The sequence below is a fragment of the Argopecten irradians genome, chromosome 9 (assembly GCF_041381155.1).
Source record: "Argopecten irradians isolate NY chromosome 9, Ai_NY, whole genome shotgun sequence".
Classification (NCBI taxonomy): Eukaryota; Metazoa; Mollusca; class Bivalvia; order Pectinida; family Pectinidae; genus Argopecten; species Argopecten irradians.
Window position 1 is genome coordinate 35,018,636 of NC_091142.1, and position 25,602 is coordinate 35,044,237.

At 37.6% G+C, this 25,602-nt stretch overlaps 2 protein-coding genes across 3 annotated transcripts in view; one reads left to right on the plus strand and one right to left on the minus strand.

The window, feature by feature from the left end:
- LOC138332157 (uncharacterized) lies at nt 1-24,543 on the minus strand. Of its 2 annotated transcripts, none has more exons than XM_069280144.1 (9): nt 24,430-24,543; nt 18,241-18,468; nt 17,645-17,959; nt 13,598-13,765; nt 9,421-9,513; nt 7,171-7,377; nt 3,854-3,946; nt 3,512-3,655; nt 1-2,902 (listed from the first exon to the last, which is right to left on the minus strand). In XM_069280144.1, the coding sequence occupies exons 1-9, from the start codon at nt 24,437-24,439 to the stop codon at nt 2,871-2,873; spliced, it is 1,290 nt and encodes a 429-aa protein (XP_069136245.1). In that variant the 5' UTR covers nt 24,440-24,543; the 3' UTR covers nt 1-2,870. The 2 variants fall into 2 exon arrangements, with proteins under 2 accessions (XP_069136245.1, XP_069136244.1); XM_069280143.1 differs by having other exon boundaries at nt 17,642-17,959.
- The window catches only part of LOC138332159 (leukocyte receptor cluster member 1 homolog), a 10,158-nt gene continuing 9,096 nt past the window's right edge, over nt 24,541-25,602 (plus strand). The window contains exon 1 of the mRNA XM_069280145.1: nt 24,541-24,653. Within this exon, the coding sequence (XP_069136246.1) occupies nt 24,631-24,653 (23 nt within the window). The 5' untranslated portion in view covers nt 24,541-24,630. The remainder of the gene's footprint in view (nt 24,654-25,602) is intronic.

Sequence of the window (25,602 nt, forward strand, 5' to 3'; positions counted from 1 at the left end):
GGCTTTTTTAAATTTTTTTTTTGCCTAATATATAGTCTTATATATTAGGCAAAAAAAAAATTAAAAAAAAAAGCCTAATAATATAGGCAGGTTTAGCGGACTAGTGTTATATATTAGGCAAGGCTATGTAGAGTTTTACTCTCTTTAAAGGCAAGGCTTCGTCGATGATTTGATATACATGTATATATAATTTCATGGCTTTAGAGTTTTACTCCAGACAACATTGATGTGGAATGACAATACTATGGTGTATATATGTAATGGTAAACAAATGATAAACATTAAAGATGCTCCACCGCTGACAAATGGTATTTTTTCACTATCAAAAACAGGAGCAGACGATTTAGTATTTTTCTTCAGTTACAAAATTTACGTATTTTACACCATTACCACCGTTGCAAAGTTTGAGCTTCTAATTTTACTTCAAATTAAAAATGTGAAAAATAATCAATTGTATCCCGAAACAAGAGGCCTGGAGGGCCTGTATCGTTCACCTGGTTATTGTAATGCCAAGTAATGCTCTGACTACAGGATCATTGTATCTTTTCTGTAGGACTTTGGTTTCATTCCATGCAGAACTCTATGACAAGTAACGTTTTAAAGGATTTACCTCTATTTCCCATATTGGGCCCCGCCCCTTTTGCCCCTGGGGGGTAAGAGCCAAAATTTATACAAACTCTGTTCTCCTTCCCCAAGGATATTTCTGGCTAAATTTAGTTACATTCAATGCAGAACTCTATGACTAGTAGTGATTTAAAGGAAATGTTGACGGATAGACGATGGACAGACGATGGACGGACGACGGACGCCGCGCCATGACATAAACTCACCGGCCCTTCGGGGCAGGTGAGCTAAAAATTCCATGTCACTATATCCTATATTGAATGAACAGACATATACACGATTAAACACCAATTATTGTTCAAATGATGAATATCATTTATGCTCTGTCGGCGGTGGAGTATCTTTAATGTTTTAGAGTTTGACTCTGATGATTCCTGGGGGTAGGTCACATTCCTACCATGAACGTGGATAACTATTTACATTGATGGTACATAAATCACATATAATGTTAACCAATTTATGTTCGCGGGGGATTTATTTTGGCATATTTCGCCGATGATTACAATTGGCGGCGACCATAAATCAGAGCGGAAGAGAGTCAACTACATGTATTTAAAAGGTTTTACCTGTAAATCACGATATTAAATCGCTGTAAAAATACATGAACTTCTGGGCAAGAAAACGCGAAACCAAATCCCCGCAAACATAAGGAGGTTCATAGTATGTCGAATAGCATCCTCAATACTCCAGGGGTTTCGATCACTTAGGATCTCTACACCCCTGGACTATCTCATAGTAAAACTGGAGACAACAGAACAGAACAGGTAATTTAGTCATTTGGTGTACATCAAAAGAACCGTATAACGGTACACTGTGGTTGACTGTGTGGCTTTGATGTAAGGCGTCTGCCTCTCGGTAGTCTTCAAAAGGAAATCTTTGCTGGCCTGTGATTGGTCAAATGTTTTCCGCTGAGCTGCCTTCAATTTCACTATGAGATAGTCCAGGGGTGTAGAGATTGTAAGTGATCGGAAACCCTGGAGTATCGAGGATGGTCGAATAGCAAAGCTGTGTTTATTTCAAGAATTATATTTTGAAATAAGTAAATCCGGATCATCAAAACATCACTATGAATATATAACATTAAGAGATAGCAAACACAATTCAGTTTGTCAACAACATATGCGCAATCAAGTAAAAACAAAAATAAACTTAACTGTTAAGTAAGAGAAACTCCTCAGCAACAATCAGTACACATTGATATCGTTTACAAAACATATGGTGTACTGCTGGAATTTTATTTTAAAACATGTACATAATCAGATATTATTCTTAATGTTTAATTTTCTCTATCATATTTTCCTTACATAATCAATACCAAATAACATTCAGCTCTGCCCCCCCCCTCCGACCCCCTCCTAAAAAAACAAACGTTTTGTTTTTAAAGTTATATGTGCCGTAACTGAACGAACATTTTGACATGTTATTTTTTCTTCAGTAATCTATTGACAACCATAAGGTTTGATGAATTAAGCTGTGAAAATCATTCAAATGACTTCATAAGCCTTATAAATGTTAGTTAAAACACAGAAGTTATGTAAAATTGGTGTTTGTATGCCTTATGCACGTATAATGGGAACATATCTGCAGAAATCACTTTACAATTACTAATAACACTGTAAAAATGTGAAATGAAATTGCAGACGACTATTCGGCTTCATGGTCTGACCGTATGTACTAATTTTGCTTCACTATAAAGGCAGTACTGAAAAAAATCATTTTCAGCTATTACTTGCACATTGAAAGGTACTGTAATTCTCAATATGCTGTTAACGTTTGGTGATGAATAACATACATGTATATAATAAAAAAACTCTCGCTAATTCGTGAGTTTACGGCACATATAACATTAAGATGAATAAATAAATAAATAAAATAACGTCAATTTATCACCATCAAATTCAATATTCCATGCTTCATTAGACAAACCAGTATGTGTAAACAAGAGGCCCTTCGGGCCAGATGAGCTAAAAATGTTAATGACAGATATAGAGGGACATATATTTGTCATGGTACTTCCTATCCCATTGGAAGTAGGTACATGTAGTTATAAAAACCTTTTTTTATACCAATCTGAACTTACTAATAGAGTTGTCTGCTCTTGCTGGTAGGTATTAGTTACTATTCTTTTGTTTGGAGAAAACGTTTACACAAGAACATATTTATTAATACCTTCACTAGAAAGCAGAGAGCTCTGTTATAAATTATTAACATAAAATAAACATTTTTACAAAATAATGACTGCTAAGCTATCCATTTTCCACACTTGGTTTTTCATCGCCTAAAACAAACAAAATTAATGTTTGAGTAAAAATCATATACATGTACATTCAAACATGTGATAGGAATGGGACAAATCCACGTACCGTGTGATACCCGATAACGTTTGTGCGGGACTAGTATCTCCAGTGGTGATGGAAGGTAACTCTTTGTAATCTTCCTGCTGAAATGACGTTGGCGCGGGATATCATCATTTAATGTCATTCCATCACCAAAAGAAATAACAGTCCCATACAAACATTATCAGGTACCACGTGGTATGTGAATTAGTCCCGTTGTACATTTTAGTGAACTCAAGCGATCAAACAACTAGCAAAGTCTCAGTCGCATCATGATCACGAAATTCAGTGAAACTGTGAGATGTATTGACACAAATTTTTGTTTCAGATTACACATTATTATATGATTTTTTCCCCAGATATAGCAGTATATGGAGGGTAATATCCAAATAACAGTCCCTCCCTATTTCAGAAGGAAACTTCTAATTGTCTGTTGTAATGAAAATAATTTATAATACTAGATTAAATTGTACAATTATGACCCAAAATGCCATTCCAAGATCTTGTGCTCACAAGAAGCAAAGAAAAATGTTGTAAAGAGACAGACTTACTTGACGGTGGAACATGAACTGTGTTGTTATTCCCAACCTGATAGACATAATTGTGATGGTGGAAATGGTTCTCATTAACTATTTTAACACAGGGTCTTCTACAATTGTTACATTCACCATTCGCAGCACCATTCTGTGTGGAATCTACAAATTTTAAAATACATTCATTTAGGCCTCTGCTCACACCATTCAGTTCTTAATGTTTTTAACTTTGTAATCTCATTTTTAGAATTTGACCTGGTTAAGGTCTTGACAACTCTTGTGACTCTGCAAGAAGTGTTTCACTTCCTGTACTACATGTACATTTAATTGATAATTGTAAAGTTAAAATTCAATCATTACCTTGAGAGCATGAGGCAATTTCTAAGAAGGCATTTTTAGATGACTTATTATCTCGCAAGTAGAACTCAGCAGCAAGATCTGTCATGTTCTCATCTGACAACAAAACCAATAATGGATTAAACTTAGTATAATAAACAGTTAAACAAATATTGAAACACATATGGTGTTTGTCTTTTTTGTTTCCAAAATCTGCCAATCTTTATATCTGTTATTTAGTGGTAACGTACACAAATACAGAGCATAGTTACTATAATACATAAATCATGAAAAAATGTGAAATTTTTTTCAACACACTGGCTATCAGCACCCATAGAGCCCATCCTTGAACAAACTATATATTTCTTCTGAGGATGTACCTTTTATGCCTGCATACATTATTCTCTGTAAATAGTAAATTTGTTAAAGACTGTGCTATAGTGTTTCCGTCAAAATGACCAAAAATGACAATTTTTCATAAAAGTACATGTATGAAGCATATCATTTGCCTGTTTCGACCTAAAGGTGCCCATTTAAATCAATATCAAAATATGATGTTTCTGGATACATGATTGTATGTTCTACATGTAACATAGAAATGATCTTATTTATCAAAAAAATTAGTCTTTTAATTGTAGTATACATAATTAATCAAAAGGCAGCAAAGTTGCATCAACGAGCGATTTATGACTTTTGCTAAGGGTTTTTCCTTAATCAAAATCTTAAGTTATATAGGGCATCAAAGGACCAGCGTCTATCATAGCTCATTTTATTAAGTGTAGTAAAATACAACTTTAATCCTATTCCTGAAAAATGGTCCTCTGATGCGCTCATACCCAAAAATGAGAAAATCATATTAGTATATGAAATATTTCAATTTAATATCAGCTAGACTATGAATGAATTTTAAATCTGAACAATGTATTAGACCTGCATAGCCTATGTGGTTGAGTCCTTGCACTGTAATAGAAATATCTGTTATGTCATGTAGATAGAGGTTTTCAAATTGTGAATTATATGTGATATTGATGAAGCAACTTTATCAGAAAACAAGGAGCCGCAGAGTGTTGGCATTATTCCCCTCACCCTGCAGTTTGTATAAAAACATTAAGGTTAAGTAACAAGTATAACTTTAAATGCATGCGAGTATTGTAAAAATTAATTTTTTTTTTACAGCAGGTAACAAAGAGTAACTGTAATTTGGATTTGGTATTTTCCATGGTAACAGAAAAAATTCCTAAATGGAAACTCTGCAATAGTAAAAGGCACAAATACGGCACTTGTCTGACATATTCAGAAAGTTTCATGGAGCTGCGTATTTGCATTTTTAGAAACTGTAATCATTTGTCACTGAAATGCAATATCGACAAGAGTGTTTTATGAAGCATAAACAAAACATAAGTGATTTTCCAGTTACAGTTGACGGTTAACTGTTGACACTCGAAGTGGAGCTTTCGATGACATATTTGCTTCGCATACCAAATTACACCTTCGCAAACCGAGACACGTACAACCCCCTGATATTTTCTGCTTGAGCAAGAGGTGGAAAGTGACCATACCTATTTGTTTAATTTATGAATGATTTAGAGGGTTACCAAGGCAACTTCAAATGAAAATATTAGAACACTGACTTTACAACTGAGGCAGGATGAAATTCAAATAAAGGACATTACAATTGAGGCGCTGTGAAAATTAATAATTCTAATACTGTTATATATATACAATTCAACTGCAAAACACTTATTTACGGTGGCTGGGAGCGGACATGAAATAAATAAAATTATTGCGTTCGAACGAAATATTATTGCGTGGGAACGAAATATTATTGCGTTCGAACGAAATATTATTGCGTGGGAACGAAATACTATTGCGTTCGAACGAAATATTATTGCGTTCGAACGAAATATTATTGCGTGGGAACGAAATATTATTGCGTTCGAACGAAATATTATTGCGTGGGAACGAAATATTATTGCGTTCGAACGAAATAATTATTGCGTGCGAACGAAATAATTATTGCGTGCGAACGAAATAATTATTGCATTCAAACGAAATAACTATTGAACTCATTATCATACATGGATGATATGACAGTAATCATGCCACCGTAGTAATATGATTAAGATATGGCCTACAACTTATGAAGCGGCATCTTATCTAAAAAGATGTTTTCCTTATTTTTAACAATTTAAAGTCTTGTTTATTGTATTATACTTTATTTATCTAATGAAATACACGTACCTATGATGGCGTACAGGGGAAACTATACATGCCTATAATTGTATCTATCTTGTACGTACAGCATATATATATATATATAGTATCTTGTACATATGAACAACTTAGTGTATAAACTTGTACGTACAAGATACTACGTTGTGCGTGCAAATGTACTATATCATAATTTGTACGTACAAGATACTGTAATAATTTGTAAGATATGAAGTTGTACGTACAAGATAATAATTTGTAGGTACAAGATACTAGGTTGTACGTACATGATACAACGATGTACGTACAGACGTACAAGATAAGTGTTTGTGCATACGTACGTACAAATGTACACGATACTGTAACAATAGATACTAAAAAGATACTAAGTTAAACGTACAAGATAATAATCTGTATGGACATGATAAAACTATATATTGGTCCTAACACGCTGCCGTAAATAAAAGTAATATATGTGCTTTTATATTACTGTGTATATGACTTTAATACATTATGCTTCAATCTTTCCATTTGAATGTGTGCAATTGTGTTACAACGAAAGTTGTTTTGTATCAATACTTAGTCAACTATTTTAAAAAGTAAAACAATGAATTTACATGACTTTCTCTACAATTTTAATGCAAATCATTGAAGGCAAATACTGAAATAGAATACAAATCCAAATAATACATGCAATAAACTTTAAATTAATGGTCATGCTGTTTGGAAAAGGGTTGCATAATAAATTACAATACACTCAAATGGAAACTAGACATCATTAAACTTTTAAAAAGATCAACATACTGAAATAACGATCAAAAGAACAGAAGGAAATGGTCAAGAACAGATGGGTGAAGGAACTGATAGTTTATAGATTGATAGAGGGAGGAAAAATTATATGGTTCTTTGGTAAAAGATGAGCATGCATGGTTCTGTCGACTGCACATCAATATTGATGACATCATCGACAATGCATGCCAAATTTACACTGCATTAAGTCATGATGTCACTCAATTCTTTTACGGAAACCTTGGGTTCAAAAGGTTAGCACGCGCAATTTGTCATACCCTATATAAGGTGACCGAGAAAAACTGGTGACAAATCAGTAAATGTTGGGAAAAGAAAATTACCTGTTAAATTTTTCCCTTTCTCCATTATTCTCCATAATGGACTAGAGCTTTCCTCTGATTTTTTTATCATTCCCTTCTTTTCCAAAAAATACAGATGTTTGTTGGCACTTTTCCTGGAGTCTCCTAGCCCTGCTTTCTTGGCTATATCAGCAGGCTTGATATTACCAATTGCGGATTTTAAAACTTGCAGAATATTTTGTAAACCATCTGAAACAGAGGACATTAATTGATTTCTTCTTATATCTCTTTACTTATTGTACAGTAGACGGGTCATGTGGATATTTAAAAAGATTAAAATGTAACATGCCAAAACAAAAGATCAGGTAATAACAGACAAGATGCCCAATAGTGCCCTCGGTGAACGGACATCTGAGGAGTACACGGTATAGAAAAACAAGAGGCCCATGGGCCTTAACGGTCACCTGAGTTAGAATATATAATGAAACAAATAATGAAACAAATTAAAGACATATAAATACTATATGCTTGGCCTTGAAGTTGGTCAGTGATTTATAAATTTGACTTTTTAGACTATGAAGAGTATTTGCTTCCATCAAACCTGTGAACTTAGAGGTATTTGTTGAAATCTTAATCATTTTGACCCTGTTTAGTCCTGCCCCTCTGGTCCCCCAGGGTTTCATCAAGGATGGATATGGATGTTAAAATGCTATATCTTAGGCTAATAATTCTAATCAAGTTTGACTAATTTCCTATGAAAATTGGGCAAATAATGTTCACAAATATGTTTTTCCTATATAAACTAAAGTTAACTTGACCCCTCCCAAGGGGGTAACTTGAGACCCCAAGGTCATATAATTCACAATTTAATAAAACACCTTAAGACCTTTCCATCTATAATTATTTGATTCTACTATTTCCAGAATTTTAGAAGATTTTTGAAGTTTTAGCCTATTTGACCCCTTTTGAGCCCCGCCCCTCTGCCCCCAGGGGGTCGGCCAGGACCAATGTGGATATGATATTCAAATTCTATCTCAGGCTAATAATTCTAACCAAGTTTGACTCATTTCCTATGAAAATTGAGCAAAAAATGCTCATTAATGTGTTTTTCCTATATAAACTATAGTAAACTTGACCCCTCCCCAAGGGGAAACATGAGACCCCAGGGTCATCAAATTTACAATTTTTATAAAACAAACTTTAAGACCTTTTCATCTATAAAATGTATTTGATTCTACCATTTCCAGAATTTTAGAAGAATATTTTTGAAGTTTTAGCCTATTTGACCTTTTTTGGCCCCGCCCCTCTGCCCCCAGGGGGTCGGCCTGGACCAATATGGATATGATGTTAAAATGCTATCTCAGGCTAATAATTCTAACCAAGTTTGACTCGTTTCCAATGAAAATTGAGCAAAAAATGCTCATAAATGTGTTTTCCCTATATAAACTATAGTAAACTTGACCCCCTCCCCAGGGGGAAACGTGAGACCCAAGGGTCATATAATTCACAATTTTTGTAAAGGACCTAAAGACCTTTCTATTTATGAAAAGTATTTGATTCTACCATTTCCAGAATTTCAGAAGAAGATTTTTGAAGTTTTAGCCTATTTGACCCCTTTTGACCCCGCCCCTAAGGCCCCTGGGGGTCAGTCATAGAAAATTTGTTAATAGGATTAAATGGCCATCTGATACTGATAATTCTGACAACATTTGACTCATTTCCTATTACAAATGACCAAATAATGCTCAAAAATGTGTTTTCCCAATATAAACTATAGTAAACTTAACCCCCTCCCCAGGTGAGCTAAGGTGACCTAAAAAAGATAAAATACAAAAATAGGCTCAAAATGCTCATTTTTTCTTTGAATAACAATTAAGACATTGTATACTAATTAGGAACTTTTCAGAAGAAATTTGGCCAAGCATGCAACAGGCCCAACATATGATCTCTAGGTCTAATATCTATTGATTAGATTTTATTTAAAGATTTTAGCCTATTTGACTCCTGTGACCTTGAATTGAGATTAAGGTCATTAATTTAAACAAACTTGGTAGCCTTTCATCCCAGCATGCTACAGGCCCAATATGAATATCCTGGTATTTCTGTTATTTAGAAGAAGTCGATTGAATGAAAAGTTTAGGCACAGCAGACGGCAAACACTGACGTACAAAGCATGATGAAATGCTGACCCATTGGTTTAAAAGACTTAATAAAAAACAGAACAAAAACAATAGGTTTTTTCACTCAAAGGTGAAAAGCCCTATTTTTTTTCAAAGGTTTTATATAACTCACCATAACATTGTTGAGCCTCTGGCTTTAGTGAAGAGTACAAAGCTACTCTTGTGTCTGCTGGAACAGCCAACTGCATGTTACCAAATGTTTTATCTAAAGAAGAAAAACAAACAACATGCACATCAACAGTGTTCCACATCGTATAAGTATATATTTCACAGATAATGACTTTAATGTCATTGTATTATTATCACCTTGAATTAACTTGATTCACATGACCAGAATGAGGTCAAGGTCATAAAACTACCTTTGAAGTGCTTTATCACATTTGGTCTCGGGTGATGTGAAGATTGATAACTCTTCCCATACAGTCATGTATTTACAAGTATTTATGAGATTTTAGAGGGATGAAATAAGGCTAGGCTCCCCTAGGGCAAGAAGAATAGAATAAAGGGTGGCAAGCTTTCTCCTCCTCTTATGATGATAGTTCTATCAATTGATCAAGTTTGAACCCATTCCACATAAGAGCTACTAGTCAAACATAAGTGCAATTTTTACATTAGTTATATGTAGTCAGACTACGCCCTTCTGTCCCCCTGGCCCCTGTGAGATCAGTCTGTTAAGTCAGACTACACCCTTCTGTCCCCCTGGCCCCTGTGAGGTCAGCCTGTTAAGTCAGACTACATCCTTCTGTCCCCCTGGCCCCTGAGAGGTCAGCCTGTTAAGTCAGACTATACCCTTCTGTCCCCTTGGCCCCTGTGAGGTCAGTCTGTTAAGTCAGACTACACCCTTCTGTCCCCCTGGCCCCTGTGAGGTCAGTCTGTTAAGTCAGACTACACCCCTTCTGTCCCCCTGGCCCCTGACAGTCAGTCTGTTAAGTCAGACTACACCCTTCTGTCCCCCTGGCCCCTGTGAGGTCAGTCTGTTAAGTCAGACTACACCCTTCTGTCCCCCTGGCCCCTGTGAGGTCAGTCTGTTAAGTCAGACTACACCCTTCTGTCCCCCTGGCCCCTGACAGTCAGCCTGTTAAGTCAGACTACACCCTTCTGTCCCCCTGGCCCCTGAGAGGTCAGCCTGTTAAGTCAGACTACTATACCCCTTCTGTCCCCCTGGCCCCCTGAGAGGTCAGCCTGTTAAGTCAGACTACACCCTTCTATCCCCTTGGCCCCTGTGAGGTCAGTCTGTTAAGTCAGACTACACCCTTCTGTCCCCCTGGCCCCTGTGAGGTCAGTCTGTTAAGTCAGACTACACCCTTCTGTCCCCCTGGCCCCTGTGAGGTCAGCCTGTTAAGTCAGACTACACCCTTCTGTCCCCTTGGCCCCTGAGAGGTCAGCCTGTTAAGTCAGACTACACCCTTCTGTCCCCCTGGCCCCTGTGAGGTCAGTCTGTTAAGTCAGACTACACCCTTCTGTCCCCCTGGCCCCTGTGAGGTCAGCCTGTTAAGTCAGACTACACCCTTCTGTCCCCCTGGCCCCTGTGAGGTCAGCCTGTTAAGTCAGACTACACCCTTCTGTCCCCCTGGCCCCTGTGAGGTCAGCTGTTAAGTCAGACTACACCTTTCCCCTCTGCCCCTCTGAGGTCAGTCTGTTAAGTCAGACTACACCCTTCTGTCCCCCTGGCCCCTGTGAGGTCAGCCTGTTAAGTCAGACTAACCTTTGTCCCCTGCCCTGTGAGTCAGCTGTTAAGTCAGATAACCCTTCTGTCCCCCTGGCCCCTGACAGTCAGCCTGTTAAGTCAGACTACACCCTTCTGTCCCCCTGGCCCCTGTGAGGTCAGTCTGTTAAGTCAGACTACACCCTTCTGTCCCCCTGGCCCCTGTGAGGTCAGCCTGTTAAGTCAGACTACACCCTTCTGTCCCCTTGGCCCCTGTGAGGTCAGCCTGTTAAGTCAGACTACACCCTTCTGTCCCCCTGGCCCCTGACAGTCAGCCTGTTAAGTCAGACTACACCCTTCTGTCCCCCTGGCCCCTGTGAGGTCAGTCTGTTAAGTCAGATCATCCTTCTTCCCCTTGGCCCCTGGAGGTCAGCTGTTAAGTCAGACTAACCCTTCTTCCCTGGCCCCTGTGAGGTCAGCCTGTTAAGTCAGACTCGACCTTTGTCCCCTGGCCCCTGTGAGGTCAGTCTGTTAAGTCAGACTACACCCTTCTTCCCCTGGCCCCTGTGAGGTCAGCCTGTTAAGTCAGACTACACCCTTCTTCCCCTGCCCTGTGAGGTCAGCTGTTAAGTCAGACTACCTTTCCCCTGGCCCCTGTGAGGTCAGCTGTTAAGTCAGACTACACCCTTCTGTCCCCTGGCCCTGTGAGGTCAGCTGTTAAGTCAGACTACACCTTCTTCCCTGGCCCCTGTTAAGTCAGACTACTATCCCCTGGCCCCTGTGAGGTCCCTGTTAAGTCAGACTACACCCTTTGTCCCCTGGCCCCTGAGAGGTCAGCCTGTTAAGTCAGACTACACCCTTCTATCCCCTTGGCCCCTGTGAGGTCAGCCTGTTAAGTCAGACTACCGGTATACCCCTTTGTCCCCCTGGCCTCTGAGAGGTCAGTCTGTTAAGTCAGACTACACCCTTCTGTCCCCTTGGCCCCTGTGAGGTCAGCCTGTTAAGTCAGACTACGGTATACACCCTTCTGTCCCCCTGGCCCCTGTGAGGTCAGTCCCCCCCTGTTAAGTCAGACTACACCCTTCTGTCCCCCTGGCCCCTGTGAGGTCAGCCTGTTAAGTCAGACTACACCCTTCTGTCCCCCTGGCCCCTGTGAGGTCAGCCTGTTAAGTCAGACTACACCCTTCTGTCCCCCTGGCCCCTGTGAGGTCAGTCTGTTAAGTCAGACTACACCCTTCTATCCCCTTGGCCCCTGTGAGGTCAGCCTGTTAAGTCAGACTACCGGTATACCCCTTTGTCTCCCTGGCCCCTGTGAGGTCAGCTGTTAGTCAGACTACACCTTCTCCCCTGCCTGAGTCAGACTACACCTTCTATCCCCTGCCCTGTGAGGTCAGCTGTTAAGTCAGACTACGGTATACCCCTTTGTCCCCTGGCCTTGAGAGGTCAGTCTGTTAAGTCAGACTACACCCTTCTATCCCCTTGGCCCCTGTGAGGTCAGCCTGTTAAGTCAGACTACCGGTATACCCCTTTGTCCCCCTGGCCCCTGTGAGGTCAGTCTGTTAAGTCAGACTACACCTTCTATCCCCTTGGCCCCTGTGAGGTCAGCCTGTTAAGTCAGACTACCGGTATACCCCTTTGTCCCCCTGGCCTCTGAGAGGTCAGTCTGTTAAGTCAGACTACACCCTTCTGTCCCCTTGGCCCCTGAGAGGTCAGCCTGTTAAGTCAGACTACCGGTATACCCCTTTGTCCCCCTGGCCTCTGTGAGGTCAGTCTGTTAAGTCAGACTACACCCTTCTGTCCCCTTGGCCCCTGTGAGGTCAGCCTGTTAAGTCAGACTACCGGTATACCCCTTTGTCTCCCTGGACCCTGTGAGGTCAGCCTGTTAAGTCAGACTACACCCTTCTGTCCCCTTGGCCCCTGACAGTCAGCCTGTTAAGTCAGACTACACCCTTCTGTCCCCTTGGCCCCTGAGAGGTCAGCCTGTTAAGTCAGACTACCGGTATACCCCTTTGTCCCCCTGGCCCCTGTGAGATCAGTCTGTTAAGTCAGACTACACCCTTCTGTCCCCCTGGCCCCTGTGAGGTCAGTCTGTTAAGTCAGACTACAACCTTCTGTCCCCTGGCCTCTGAGAGGTCAGTCTGTTAAGTCAGACTACACCCTTCTGTCCCCCTGGCCCCTGATCATGAGAGGTCAGCCTGTTAAGTCAGACTACCTCCTTCTGTCCCCTGGCCCGTGAGAGGTCAGTCTGTTAAGTCAGACTACATCATTTTGTCCCTTGTGAGGTCAGCCTAGTCACTTTCACTATTTTGAACACCCAATGATTTAAGGATGATGCTGGAGGTAAATCATCTGATAAATCAAATTTCACTCCCAGTAAATTAACACAATTTGTCTTGGGTATTAAGACCACCCTGCTATTAAGACCATTTTTGCTTGACATTTGGGTGGTCTTTATAGATAAGTTTGACTGTACAAAAACGGATCATCGGCAATCAATATAGGTCACTAAAGATTATATCAAATTGAGAAGAGTCAAAATTAATCTGTTCATAGAAATGCCACATGCATATACTATAATATTGAAACTTTGCGTAAGCCGATAGACTTACTGTTAGATATGTCTTAAAAAATAATAAAGACTTACTGACAGTTGCCATCGTGTCTTCTTTCTTAACAGCAACTAAAGCCCCTGCTACCTCAGAAGGAGACTCAGTTCTCTCCCTTGATCTGTTGGTTGATTTGGGGGTTTCAGTCATGGGGCTCTGGGGGTCATGGTTCACTGCACCCCTAGGATGGCTCTCCTTTTTGGAAGCTTGACAGAAAAGTTAAAAATTGAGCATCATGGTTCACTTGAAAGGAAACTTAACCCTTTACCACATGTAAGCGCCTTTGGACGCCTCTACCCCTTGCCCCATGTAAGCGACTTTGGACGCCCCTGCACCATCTCAATGTAAGCGCCTCTGGACGCCCGTAAGTGATCTCAATGCAAGCGGCTCTGGACGTCATTTTGACTATCAATGTTTTGCTAGCTTCATATCACGTGATAAAAGCTCCACCTGTGTTCAGACTTTACAATCTAATTATAGACGTGACCAAATTTCTAACCAATCAAAAATCGGCACAGTGTTACTATAAACAAGAGATCCCAGAGGGATCTTGGCGCCCACCAAAGAATGATCTATATCTAACAAAGGAAAGATGGATCTTTTCTCTACTTTTTAAACTTTTTCAAACATACTACATATAAAATTTGAGACAGATTGCTTCAGTACCTTTTGAGAAATACCGGTAACAAACTTCAACTATCAAAATCCAAGATGACTCCTTGGCGGCCATCTTGTTGATCATTCGGTCCCAAATCACAATATGCACAACTAGGGCCCTAGGGGAACCTACATATGAATTTTGAGACAGATCCCTTCAGTACTTTCTGAGAAATAGCGATAACAAACTTTGAATAACAAAATCCAAGATGGCTGCCTGGCGGCTATCTTGTTGACCGATCGGTCCCAAAATGCAATATGCACAACTAGGTCCCTAGGGAAACCTACATATGAAATTTGAGACAGATCCCTTCAGTACTATCTGAGAAATAGCGATAACAAACTTTAACTATCAAAATCCAAGATGGCAGCCTGGCGGCCATCTTGTTCACCGATTGGTCCAAAAATGCAATATGCACAACTAGGGCCCTAGGGGAACCTACATATTAAATTTAAGAAAAATCCCTTCAGCACTTTTTGAGAAAAAGGGATATCAAACCTTAACTATCAAAATCCAAGATGGCCGCCTGGTGGCCATCTTGTTTTTCCTATCAGCCTCAAAATCTGTAAGGCACAAATAGGGACCAAGGGTAACCTCCATGTGAAGTTTGAACAAAATCCTTTCAGTAGTTCTCAAGAAATATGGATAACAAACTTCAACTGCCAAAATCAAAGATGGCTGTCTGGCGGCCATCTTGTTTTTCCGATCAGCCTCAAAATCTGTATGGCACAACTAGGGACCAAGGGTAATCTCCATGTGAAGTTGAACAAAATCCCTTCAGTAGTTCTCAAGAAATATCGATTACAAACTTCAACTGCCAAAATCAAAGATGGCTGCCTGGCGGCCATCTTGTTTTTCCGATCAGCCACAAATTCTGTATGGCACAAATATGGACCAAGGGGACCCTCCATGTGAAGTTTGAACAAAATCCCTGCAGTAGTTTTTAAGAAATAGTGATAACAAGCATTGTTTACGGATGACGGACGACGGACCACGGACGCAGGGTGATTTGAATGCCCACCATCTGATGATTGTGGGCTAAAATCTCTGAATAAATTAAGCGAGAAAATCACACATGTGTTCACTGCTTCACTCATGTTACCGGGGACGCCATCATGGCTTCTGTTGTTGATATTACAGCGGATATTTGTAATTATAAGTAAAATTTCATGATCAGTGGCGTAGCGCCCGTGCATGATTGCATGCTCAAGCATGCAAAAAATAATCTGACTTACATTTTTGAACAGTCAGAAAAAAACACATTTGAATATACGTAACGCTGCAGAATGTAAATTATGTATAAATACATATGATATGCCCAACTGTATGCCTGACATAACTTTGTGCACATTTGAAAGACTTGAAGATTGGCCATTCTGGAAATTTGTTAAAATAGTCTATATATTTCCGGTTACCAAGTTGTTAAATATGTTTGAATTTTATCGAAGACAATATTAGACTTAAACTAAAGAAAAAGACTTCTTCACCAAAATCCCTCAAGCAATTGTGGATTTTGAATCAGGAAACACTTACGAATACCAAAATAAACAACATCGCATGAAAAGTTAGAAATATTCTAAAAACATATAATCATCTTAAAAATGATAGCAAAACAACTTAATTAAAGCAATTGCAACATGTTCTTGGCCTTAGTAACGAAAAAGTGAATTGATCAATTTTGGTTCACTTCCCGCCCTGTTAAAACGCGTGTTAATCCGTGATTTCCGGTGTCACGAAATAGTTGACTTTTATTATTGTCAAATATGAATAGATTTTTTATTTAGAAAAGAATTTTTGTTGTTGTAATTGTTAGAAATAGAACAGAATAAGTAGAAAAATAGGTCATTAATACAATATTTTTTTTATTGAGGTGGTCGAGGACTGGTCCCTTCTTACGCAATTTCCACCATTTTGACAGTGGTCTTTGACTCGCTGTCATAAACAAACCAACTCGTAAACTTAATTTTAATTTTGTTTAAGATATTCTCCATAAGTTTTTCATTAGTTAAAATAACACAAAATTCTCCCATTAATTACTATTTTAATTATTACAGCCAAAATCTTTGATTTTTGTTCGAGCACTTGTCACGGAAGTCTAGTATGTATACAATGTATATAGTTTTGCATGGTTATCACCTTAATATCGTGACCTCCATTTAACCATTGGTATATACCTTAAAAATTACCAAAGAAGTAAAATGGTTACTACGTTGTAACAATTTCCCGTCAGCTTCTGGGGGGCTTCGCCCCCCATACCCCCTACCGGGGCTTCGCACCTGGACCCCCAGGCATGCAGGCCTATCCAGACCTAGCTACGCCGCTGATGATATTTAAATATCACAGACCTAAAAGTATATAATCTGACAATGATTTAGATGATGTTTTATTCAATTTGACCGATTGAAAATCTGACGGTCATGAAGATCGGCGAGGTCCCGTACTCTTGCCATTACCTGACACAGTGTTGGAATGGACTGGCGAGTTTACAGCCGTGTGTTGATAATTTTGATAGAAACTTGTTGTCAAAACTACAATAAACCTTTAATATACTTCATTTAAAGTTGATAGATTATTTTCGGGCATTTTTCAATGGCAAATAATTTACAAATATCCCACAACAAACACACTATTCGGAACGACAGAAATAACAGTGTTTTTCAGAGCAAATATATTGACTGAGCCATGATTCAGATATATATTAGTTTGTTTACAATATTTCAAGTAATTTGTGCAAAATTTTTCATTAAGTTATAAAAAATCGGCAATATTTTGAGTATTTCCGACAGAGAAAATGAACCATTTTCTGACCTGTAAATGTTTTTAATAATTTTTGAAGTCCTCATATCGAATAATATTTGGAAATTATAGCATCACTGTGTAGTTTGATTCATTTTGAAGCAACTTTATTACCAAAAAATTTCTCAAAAATAAACATGAAAGTAGATAAATCCAACTTTAAAAATGTATTATCAATCCAGACTGAAAACTTCAAAAAGTGCCATTGAGATGGTCTGTTAATTTCAGTGATACAATTGTTGAATTTCTAATATTGGTATAATGTGTATGATGGTTTTGTGTCAATACAGCTGCAGTTGCTATGGTAACCATCCTAAACATGCATATAATATGAACATGTGGAGATTTACATATATGTAAAGGTAAATCCTAGTTACTGTATAGTTGTTTAATTTCAAAGGGAGAAAATCTCATGATCTCCTCTTTGATGCCAATTCACGTAAAAAACGATTTCTAACAGTAGTATGCTGCATGGGTCATCTTACTTGTAATTCTCTCTACTTTATTTGTGGGTACAATATTTAAGTTTGTGTAGTTTAACTTTACTGTGGATATAGCGAAATCAATCCTCAGCAAATAAACAGAACTATACAGTAATAATACAACCAATGAAAATGACAGAACTTACTACCTGGTGTTTGTCTTACAGGTGGGATACCAGTTGAGCACGCTGAGGACTGAGCACCGGTCTCTGTCTGTGTGACGCCTGGTCGCTTATAACACTGTCCTACAGGTGGGATACCAGCTGAGCATGCCGAGGACTGAGCACCGGTCTCTGTCTGTATGACTGGTTGTTCATTACTCTGTCTATCCCTGGTCTGTGTAACTCCTGCGTAGGAACTCCTAACACTATCACCGGTAGACAAGGGAGAGCATCTATCTCTACTGGACGATGTTCTTCTAGGACTTAACCTATCGTCAGTGTCCTGCCATCCATTAGGGCTCCCTAGAAATAAAGTAATTTCTTCATTCATTACAATGCAGTTAAACAGAACAAATATGAAATCATGAGGTTCACAAATGAGGATATACTATTAGCTTTCTTAATACCATAGAATTGTTTTTGACAAATTATAATAGTTATTATAAGAAATTCCAGATTCATAATATGTTATATATTTGCATACACCAAAAGCTCCTAGTTTTATCATTACCAAAGTATTCTATGAAATGAAACCAAGTGTACATCAGAGCTTTTACATATATTGCTTTATAGTTACATTGTACCTTTATCTTTGGTAGATGACTGGACATCATCATCTGAAAGAAGTGACCATAGGTCAACAGCTCCTGTACTGTTTAGACAAACTAAACCTTGACAGTGTAACAGTTTCAGACATTGACAGATCTGGTTGGCTGTCAGATGGTGGTTTTTCAGTTCTCTATGAATCTCTTTCTCTGTCAATGCTTTCAGTGACACCAGCAGGACATCATAGATTAAACTGCCAACTTCATCTGTGGATGATAATGAGCAAACCCATGGGCCTTACAATTATTAAATTAATGGTGATCAAACTTGGTACAATATATAAAACACAGTAGATTTAATTAGCATGCAATCCAGGAAAAAAAACAATCTTTGGATAAAATACAAAAATATGTACAGTATATGGGCTAAAAATGGTCACCTTGTCTTCAGCCTACATGTATTGCTTTATATGCTCGCCTTTTCTTTGACTATTACAATTAATTATAAGACATATTGTATAAATAACAAGACTGCAGGAAAAGTGGTTAGTTTCTGATATCTGCATGGTCAGTGTGACCTTGACAGTAGGGCAAGATCATCATGTTTGACCCTATGAGCTTGAATGCAGTATACAGGTCAAGGTCATTTATTTGAACAAACTTAATTAGCTCTCCATGCCAGCATGCATGGAGCATTCCAGAGCTCGTAATTCTTGCCAAGAAGTCAATTTAGTCTATCAAAATCCCTGTAACCTTGAACCAATGTCAAGGTAATTCATTTTAACAAACTCTAGGACGCTTGGAAACCCTGGCCAATTTCTCCACACAGCTACAATGTAGGCTACATAACGTAAAACTACAATGTACTTTTTTCAATATATATTGTTGCACACGTACATGTATAACATTGTTCAGAAGTTAGTTAGGCCTAGAACATATTTGGTAATGCATCATTATAGGATGTAGCCACGACAATCAGTGTATGGTACAGTTGGTAGTAGACTAAAGGTTACACATTGTGCACACGGTGTGAACTACGAGTGGACACGGAGTGCACGAGGTTTAGACTACAGGTAGACACGGAGTGCACGAGGTTTAGACTACAGGTAGACACGGAGTGCACGAGGTTTAGACTACAGGTAGACACGGAGTGCACAAGATTTAGACTACAGGTAGACACGGAGTGCACTACGTGTGAACACGGTGTCCACTACAGGTGGACATCGTGTCCAGGTAAAATGTCCACTACATCAAGACCACAGACAGACTAGATGATGTGCCACAGAGATATGAGAAAATATGTATTTATTCTGCAGTCTATATGGACTTTGACAGATAGAAATATTTATTGCGATCAGAAACATAATATTTATTGCAACATAAAATTGCCGTTAATTACTGGAAATCATTCGTACTGTAATGTTTATTTGAATAGATACATATAAAGTAAAATGTATCAATATATATTATCATACAATTTAATTTATAAATAAGGACGTTTATTAGAAGTTATAAAAGCAAATTAACTGCGTACGGTAAACCACGGTAAACCACGTACTGGTTATGTCTCATCAATGGATAGTTCAAGTCCGCATTTTCCCAGTAAAAACTATTTTTCTTAGCTAGTGATATGTAGTTTAAAGATGAAATTCTTTTTCGAACGCATAAATTGATGAACCTTGCAGGGAGTAAGATTTTCAGTGTTAGCAAATCGTCGCCCAAGAGATATTTTGATCGGCAAAATATTTTGATTAAAAAGGATATATTGATGGGCATAATTAAAGCAAGGACATCATGATAAACATAAACAAATTAAATTCTTCATAAGATGTTTAACTATGTATGCATTGAATATAGTTTTCTAAACGGCAAGGTGCGCGAAATAGTTTTAATCCTGTCAAATGTATAATACGTATACATTTGCTACATAGAACCTGGCGCGTTGCAAAGCATTGAAAATATGTGAAATCGTCCATAGACGTTAAAAATCGGCATTCGTCCATAGACGTTAAAAATCGGCATTAGAAATTACATTTTATTGTGTCAACCGATTGAGGAACCTGTAAGCACTGGCTTATAGAAAGCAAAAATTTAGTATCAACACTGTTCAAAGTACCGATCGGAAAAATGTAGGTCACATGCCTGATAATAAATTAAACAGACAATCAAAATAAATCCAACTTCTACCCATTTAAACTGTAGATTCATAGTTGTTGATTAGATTCTGAATTTGTCACAATTATTTTAATTCTAGAAACTCTGATAATTTGACAATATCCTATTCTGACCTTCTTTACAATGTGTGATCCATACATGTATACATAGTATATTGTACAAATATGCCTGCTCGAAAGGTAGACCCCTAGGCTAGGACTGCAGTTGCCATGGTCACTTGGACTTCATACTGTTCCATCAACCACACGGATATGATAATCTAAATTACCTAACATTGGTCAGAGTGGGGCCAGGGGCCTGGGGCCTTCTTTGGGCACCCTTCAATATGTTCAGTCAAGTGTATCACAGACTAACAACACCTGTATACATGAAGTACCTTATCCCGGTGTCTTCCAGTCTAGCCAACTTTTGGGATTTTAGGTGAGAAACAGGTAGGGTAAAAGGTTGGCCAGGGTGGAATAGGTGTGTTTTACTAAAACAACACAGGTTCTACTAGCACAACACTGACAGCACAGGTAAATTCCAGGGAAAGGGAAAACCATATCCTAGTAGATATTCATTAGATGTCGATATTTGATTAAGAATGATACACTTTTGGTTTATGTTGGTTTGTAATGAAATAAATTGTACATGCATAAACTGTAGTATTAACTTCATGAAACAGAACAAATGCTATTCAAATGGATCATGTTGATCAAAAATAATTTTTATCAGAAAATTTGTGTACCACATATTAACTATTTAAAGAACGAAGTTAAACAAAAACCGTTACCAACAGTATTATACATTGGACCTCTTGTCACACATTTAGTGTGTCTGAGTGAGATATAGATAGAAACATTAATCATTATACAGAAATATTCTAATCTGTCAATTAAATACGATTGAATTGAAATATAAGGATTGAATCTTGCTTTGGTCGATTTCATGGGGTGATGAATTGAGTTCCCTTTGAAACAAATTGAATATGAACTGCTCATTAGAATCAGTTCGGTCAATTCGTTTGAAGATGAACTCATTTCAGCACCCCATAAAATTTACCAAAGTAACATTCGCCAATTCTCCCATGAATATCAAACATTTCCATCAGAATATCACTGTTCAATCATTTAGTCCATCAGGGTGTTGTCCTGCGAACATTGTCAAATTAAAGGTCCATTATACATGTAATTGATATACATACCCATTTTTGAGACATTACTTTTTACGATTTCAACATTTGAAAGTTGTGCATTCAATTATTTTCTCATTTATGCACACAATACATATGGTATACCCAGAGTTTAATTGAATTTACAAAGAATAGGTAACGTTTCATTTGATATGAAACAATTTCATATTAAGTATATTTTCAAAACTGATCAAAGCAATTTCAATCTCAGAATACCAGAAATCCAGTGGGTTTTTTTCTGTCGTAAAAGAGTCGAATAGAAAAAGAGGAAAAGTGTTCCATCTTGTATCAATTAAGATGAAGAAACTTGTAGTTTAGCTACGCTGAAAGGTATATTATAATATTAAGTATCACCAGTATCTTGCGACGCGTCATTATTGCTGTATATGTATATACATGCATTATGTTTGTTTCCTCATTCCAATAAGTTGTAAAAAGATAAAAATAAGTACATTATGTAAATATAGTATTGTGAACAGTAGAATCAAATATTAAAATAAATATAGGTAAGTGACTACTTTTAACTTGAACATAATTAATTACCTGATGGTCACTCAGGTATGACCAAGTCTGACCAAGGTGTGAAAACAGGAAAGTTGGCCAGACTGGAATGATGTTCACTTAAAAAGTTGGCTAGACTGGAATGAACCCCTTATCCCAACCCCAGGAGGTCCATTTATAGCATGCTGTACTTAGGCGGCAGCCTCTCTACATATACATTGTACTCATCACACAAATACGAACAGTTATACAACAATGGTAGTCAATAGGGATATGTATTTTAACTGGTAGTGCATTTAATTTATTTGATAATGAAGCTTTATATATTAAAATAAAAAATAATCAAAATACCAAGTGTATAATTAACTAAAACATTTATTTCAAAATTATTGGAAAATCATATTTCATCCAATATCTTTTCATTAATTTAATTTTTTTTACACTGGCTTTTTACATATATCAGAAACCTGATTATCATGACTATGTATATAAAATACCATATTACAATGTTGAATAAGTACCTAATCTAAATTAATTTTGATTATTATAATATATACATGTATTATTGGTAAATTCAAGGTTGTGACAGACATGCTTGATTTACGCATTGTACAGCTCCCGTCAGCTCCACTTCAAGGCTGTCTGTCATGACAATAATTGAGGTGTATTCAGCATCACTTACTATATGTTTTGCCAGCTAGTTTTTACCTCATCCCAATCTACCCCCCCACCCCTCCCCCGGGAAATGGTGTACATGTTTACCCAGGCTCTACAACAAACATGTACATGTATCTAATAAGAATGGTACTTTTGTGTTTCAAACTCACAAACCTATATGATTTTTAAAAGGTAAAGTGTATTTGTTTGTCTTAACAAACTTCCATTGAAACAATTCTAAAATCACATATTATATAAAGATACTGCCTCCATTCTCATAAAGCCGTGCAAACACAGAAGACAACGATTCTGCCCTCTGGCCATCTATCGATGGTCACCTTGAGGTACCTGTATAGCTGGATACTGTGGCTTACCTGTATGTTTGACAAGTTATAATTATTGGACCATGACGCAATATACGGTCAAGATAACTTGCGGGGTTGGGATCATAAACATATTGTGTTTACCGGTAATTAAGAATCAAAACAAACTGAATTGGGTACTTGTAGGTAGACTATACATGTAGCTACGTCATAAAGTTTGAAGTGGATTTATTCTGCATGATCTTTTAAAGACGTTCAGTTTTTAATAAAGAATATGTACTTAAGCTATTTTTACGTACAATACTTTTAGAACTTGATATAGCAAAGAAAAATATTATAAAAGTGTATATTTTATGAAAGACGATCTACAAGGGTGTCGCTAGAAAACCGATTGATAGGGACCAAATCTTTTTATTTAAAAGCTATGTATTACCCGGTATATGATTGTATTACTAATAGCTTAAATTATAAAAGAACAAGTGTCTCAAAAGCACAATAGGACTGGTTTTTGCCGTAGCTGCAAGATTGTAGCTCAAAAGACTTTTAGACAGAAAATGGTGTCGTCTTAGTAGGCCGGGTACGAATATTCGTTCTAGTTTTTGCCGCAATTCAAAGTTGTTTTTGACTTATATTTACTATTTCATGTAAAATTTAATGCAATTTACCCATAAAACATTGACTTTTGAAAACGTAATATAGAAAATTTAAGATATGAAATGGAAACTACTGATATAACATTAAATAGACATATACTTAATGAATACAAATTAATCTTTATTACTTTTGCAGTGAAAAGGTTTTATTCATGTATACTGAAAAAATATCGTATTATATAGTTATATATACTGTACATTAAATTGTAGATGTTGTAATTTAAAAAAAGAAACACTAAAAAATTATAACTATGTATTATTTTAAATTGAAGAACGTATTCTTCCCCGATCCCTAACTATAACACATCACCTTGTCTGTCTAAGTCTGAATGTACCTGGACACCATGTCCACCTGTAGTGGACACCGTGTTCACACGTAGTGCACTCCGTGTCTACCTGTAGTCTAAATCTTGTGCACTCCGTGTCTACCTGTAGTCTAAATCTTGTGCACTCCGTGTCTACCTGTAGTCTAAACCTCGTGCACTCCGTGTCTACCTGTAGTCTAAACCTCGTGCACTCCGTGTGCACAAGGGTGTAACCTTTAGTCTACTACCAACTGTACGTACATGTAGCTAACATTAGATTTTATCATAAAGTACAAAATGTTTACATGGAGCAGTGCACATAGATTGTTAAATATATACACACATTGATCAGCTGATCATAATTGACCGAGCCACTCAATGATAAACATGATTTCCTGTTCAACTGAGATTCCACAAAATAAAACTAAACACGGAAATATTACCATCATTCATCACGGAAACTTATCAACGTCAGTCGCTCAACATCGAAACCGCTAGAAAGGATGACGTAATTTGGGGGTTCCCAATCGAATAGCGGGGAAACCCCCTAGTTCTGTCATAATTTTATCCAATGGAATGGCTTTAAAATCTTCAACCCGTAACACCAAAATATTACTTTACTGACATCCGCTGTTCTTACAACGATGAATATTTTACATCACAAAAGGTAATTTTGTTCATATATTGACTATTTTCTTTGTCACAATCGGATAATTATGATACTTTAAAACCTATTCGATCACATAATTCGTGATATTGTTCTTGTGGGTGAAAGAGAGAGCGGGGGAGCCCGAGGGAGATGTTAGCTTACATGTATATGACGTGAAAATGAAAGTAGGCCTACAACATTAGCGGTGTATAAACGTACTAAACAAGTCTCATGAGGTTTCGCGAGTATTGAGTTATTCATACATTCGATTTAAAATCAAATTGGTGTACATTTCTAATCAAAACTGGAATTTCTCTTTTTATATTCCGACGTTTGATATACGATTTCAGTCTTAGCCCCTCTCCCATCCCTCACATCAGGAGTCCCTCAAGGAACATGTTTGGGCCCAATTCTATTTCTCATATATATTAACGATTTCCATCAATACATGCAGTACAGCAAACTAAGATTAGTCGCAGACGACAGTATTATAAACAAAACATTAAACAACAAATTAAAGATGACACAATAAAACTGCAGAAAGATCTGGACGCAGCAGCACAATCAGACAATGGGAAACAGACTGGCTAATGAAATTTCACCCAGATAAATGCAACATCATCAGTGTTACACCAAAACGCAACAAAATGCATAACAACTACACACTCCACAATCACACACTCTAGCAAGTAAACTCAAGCAAATATTTAGGACTAACACTACAAAAAAAACCTAAAATGGGACATGCACATAAATAATATCACCGCAAATGCAAACAGATCACTAGGGTTTTTAAAGCGCAACTTACCAGGTAAAAATGAATTCACCACATATAAAAGCACACGCATACAAAGCACCAGTCCGACCCAAACTGGAATATACTGCTCTAAGTGCTCTTCCATATGGAATTCCCACAACACACACCAAATTCAACAGATAGAAAAAACACATTAACGCAGAGCAGCAA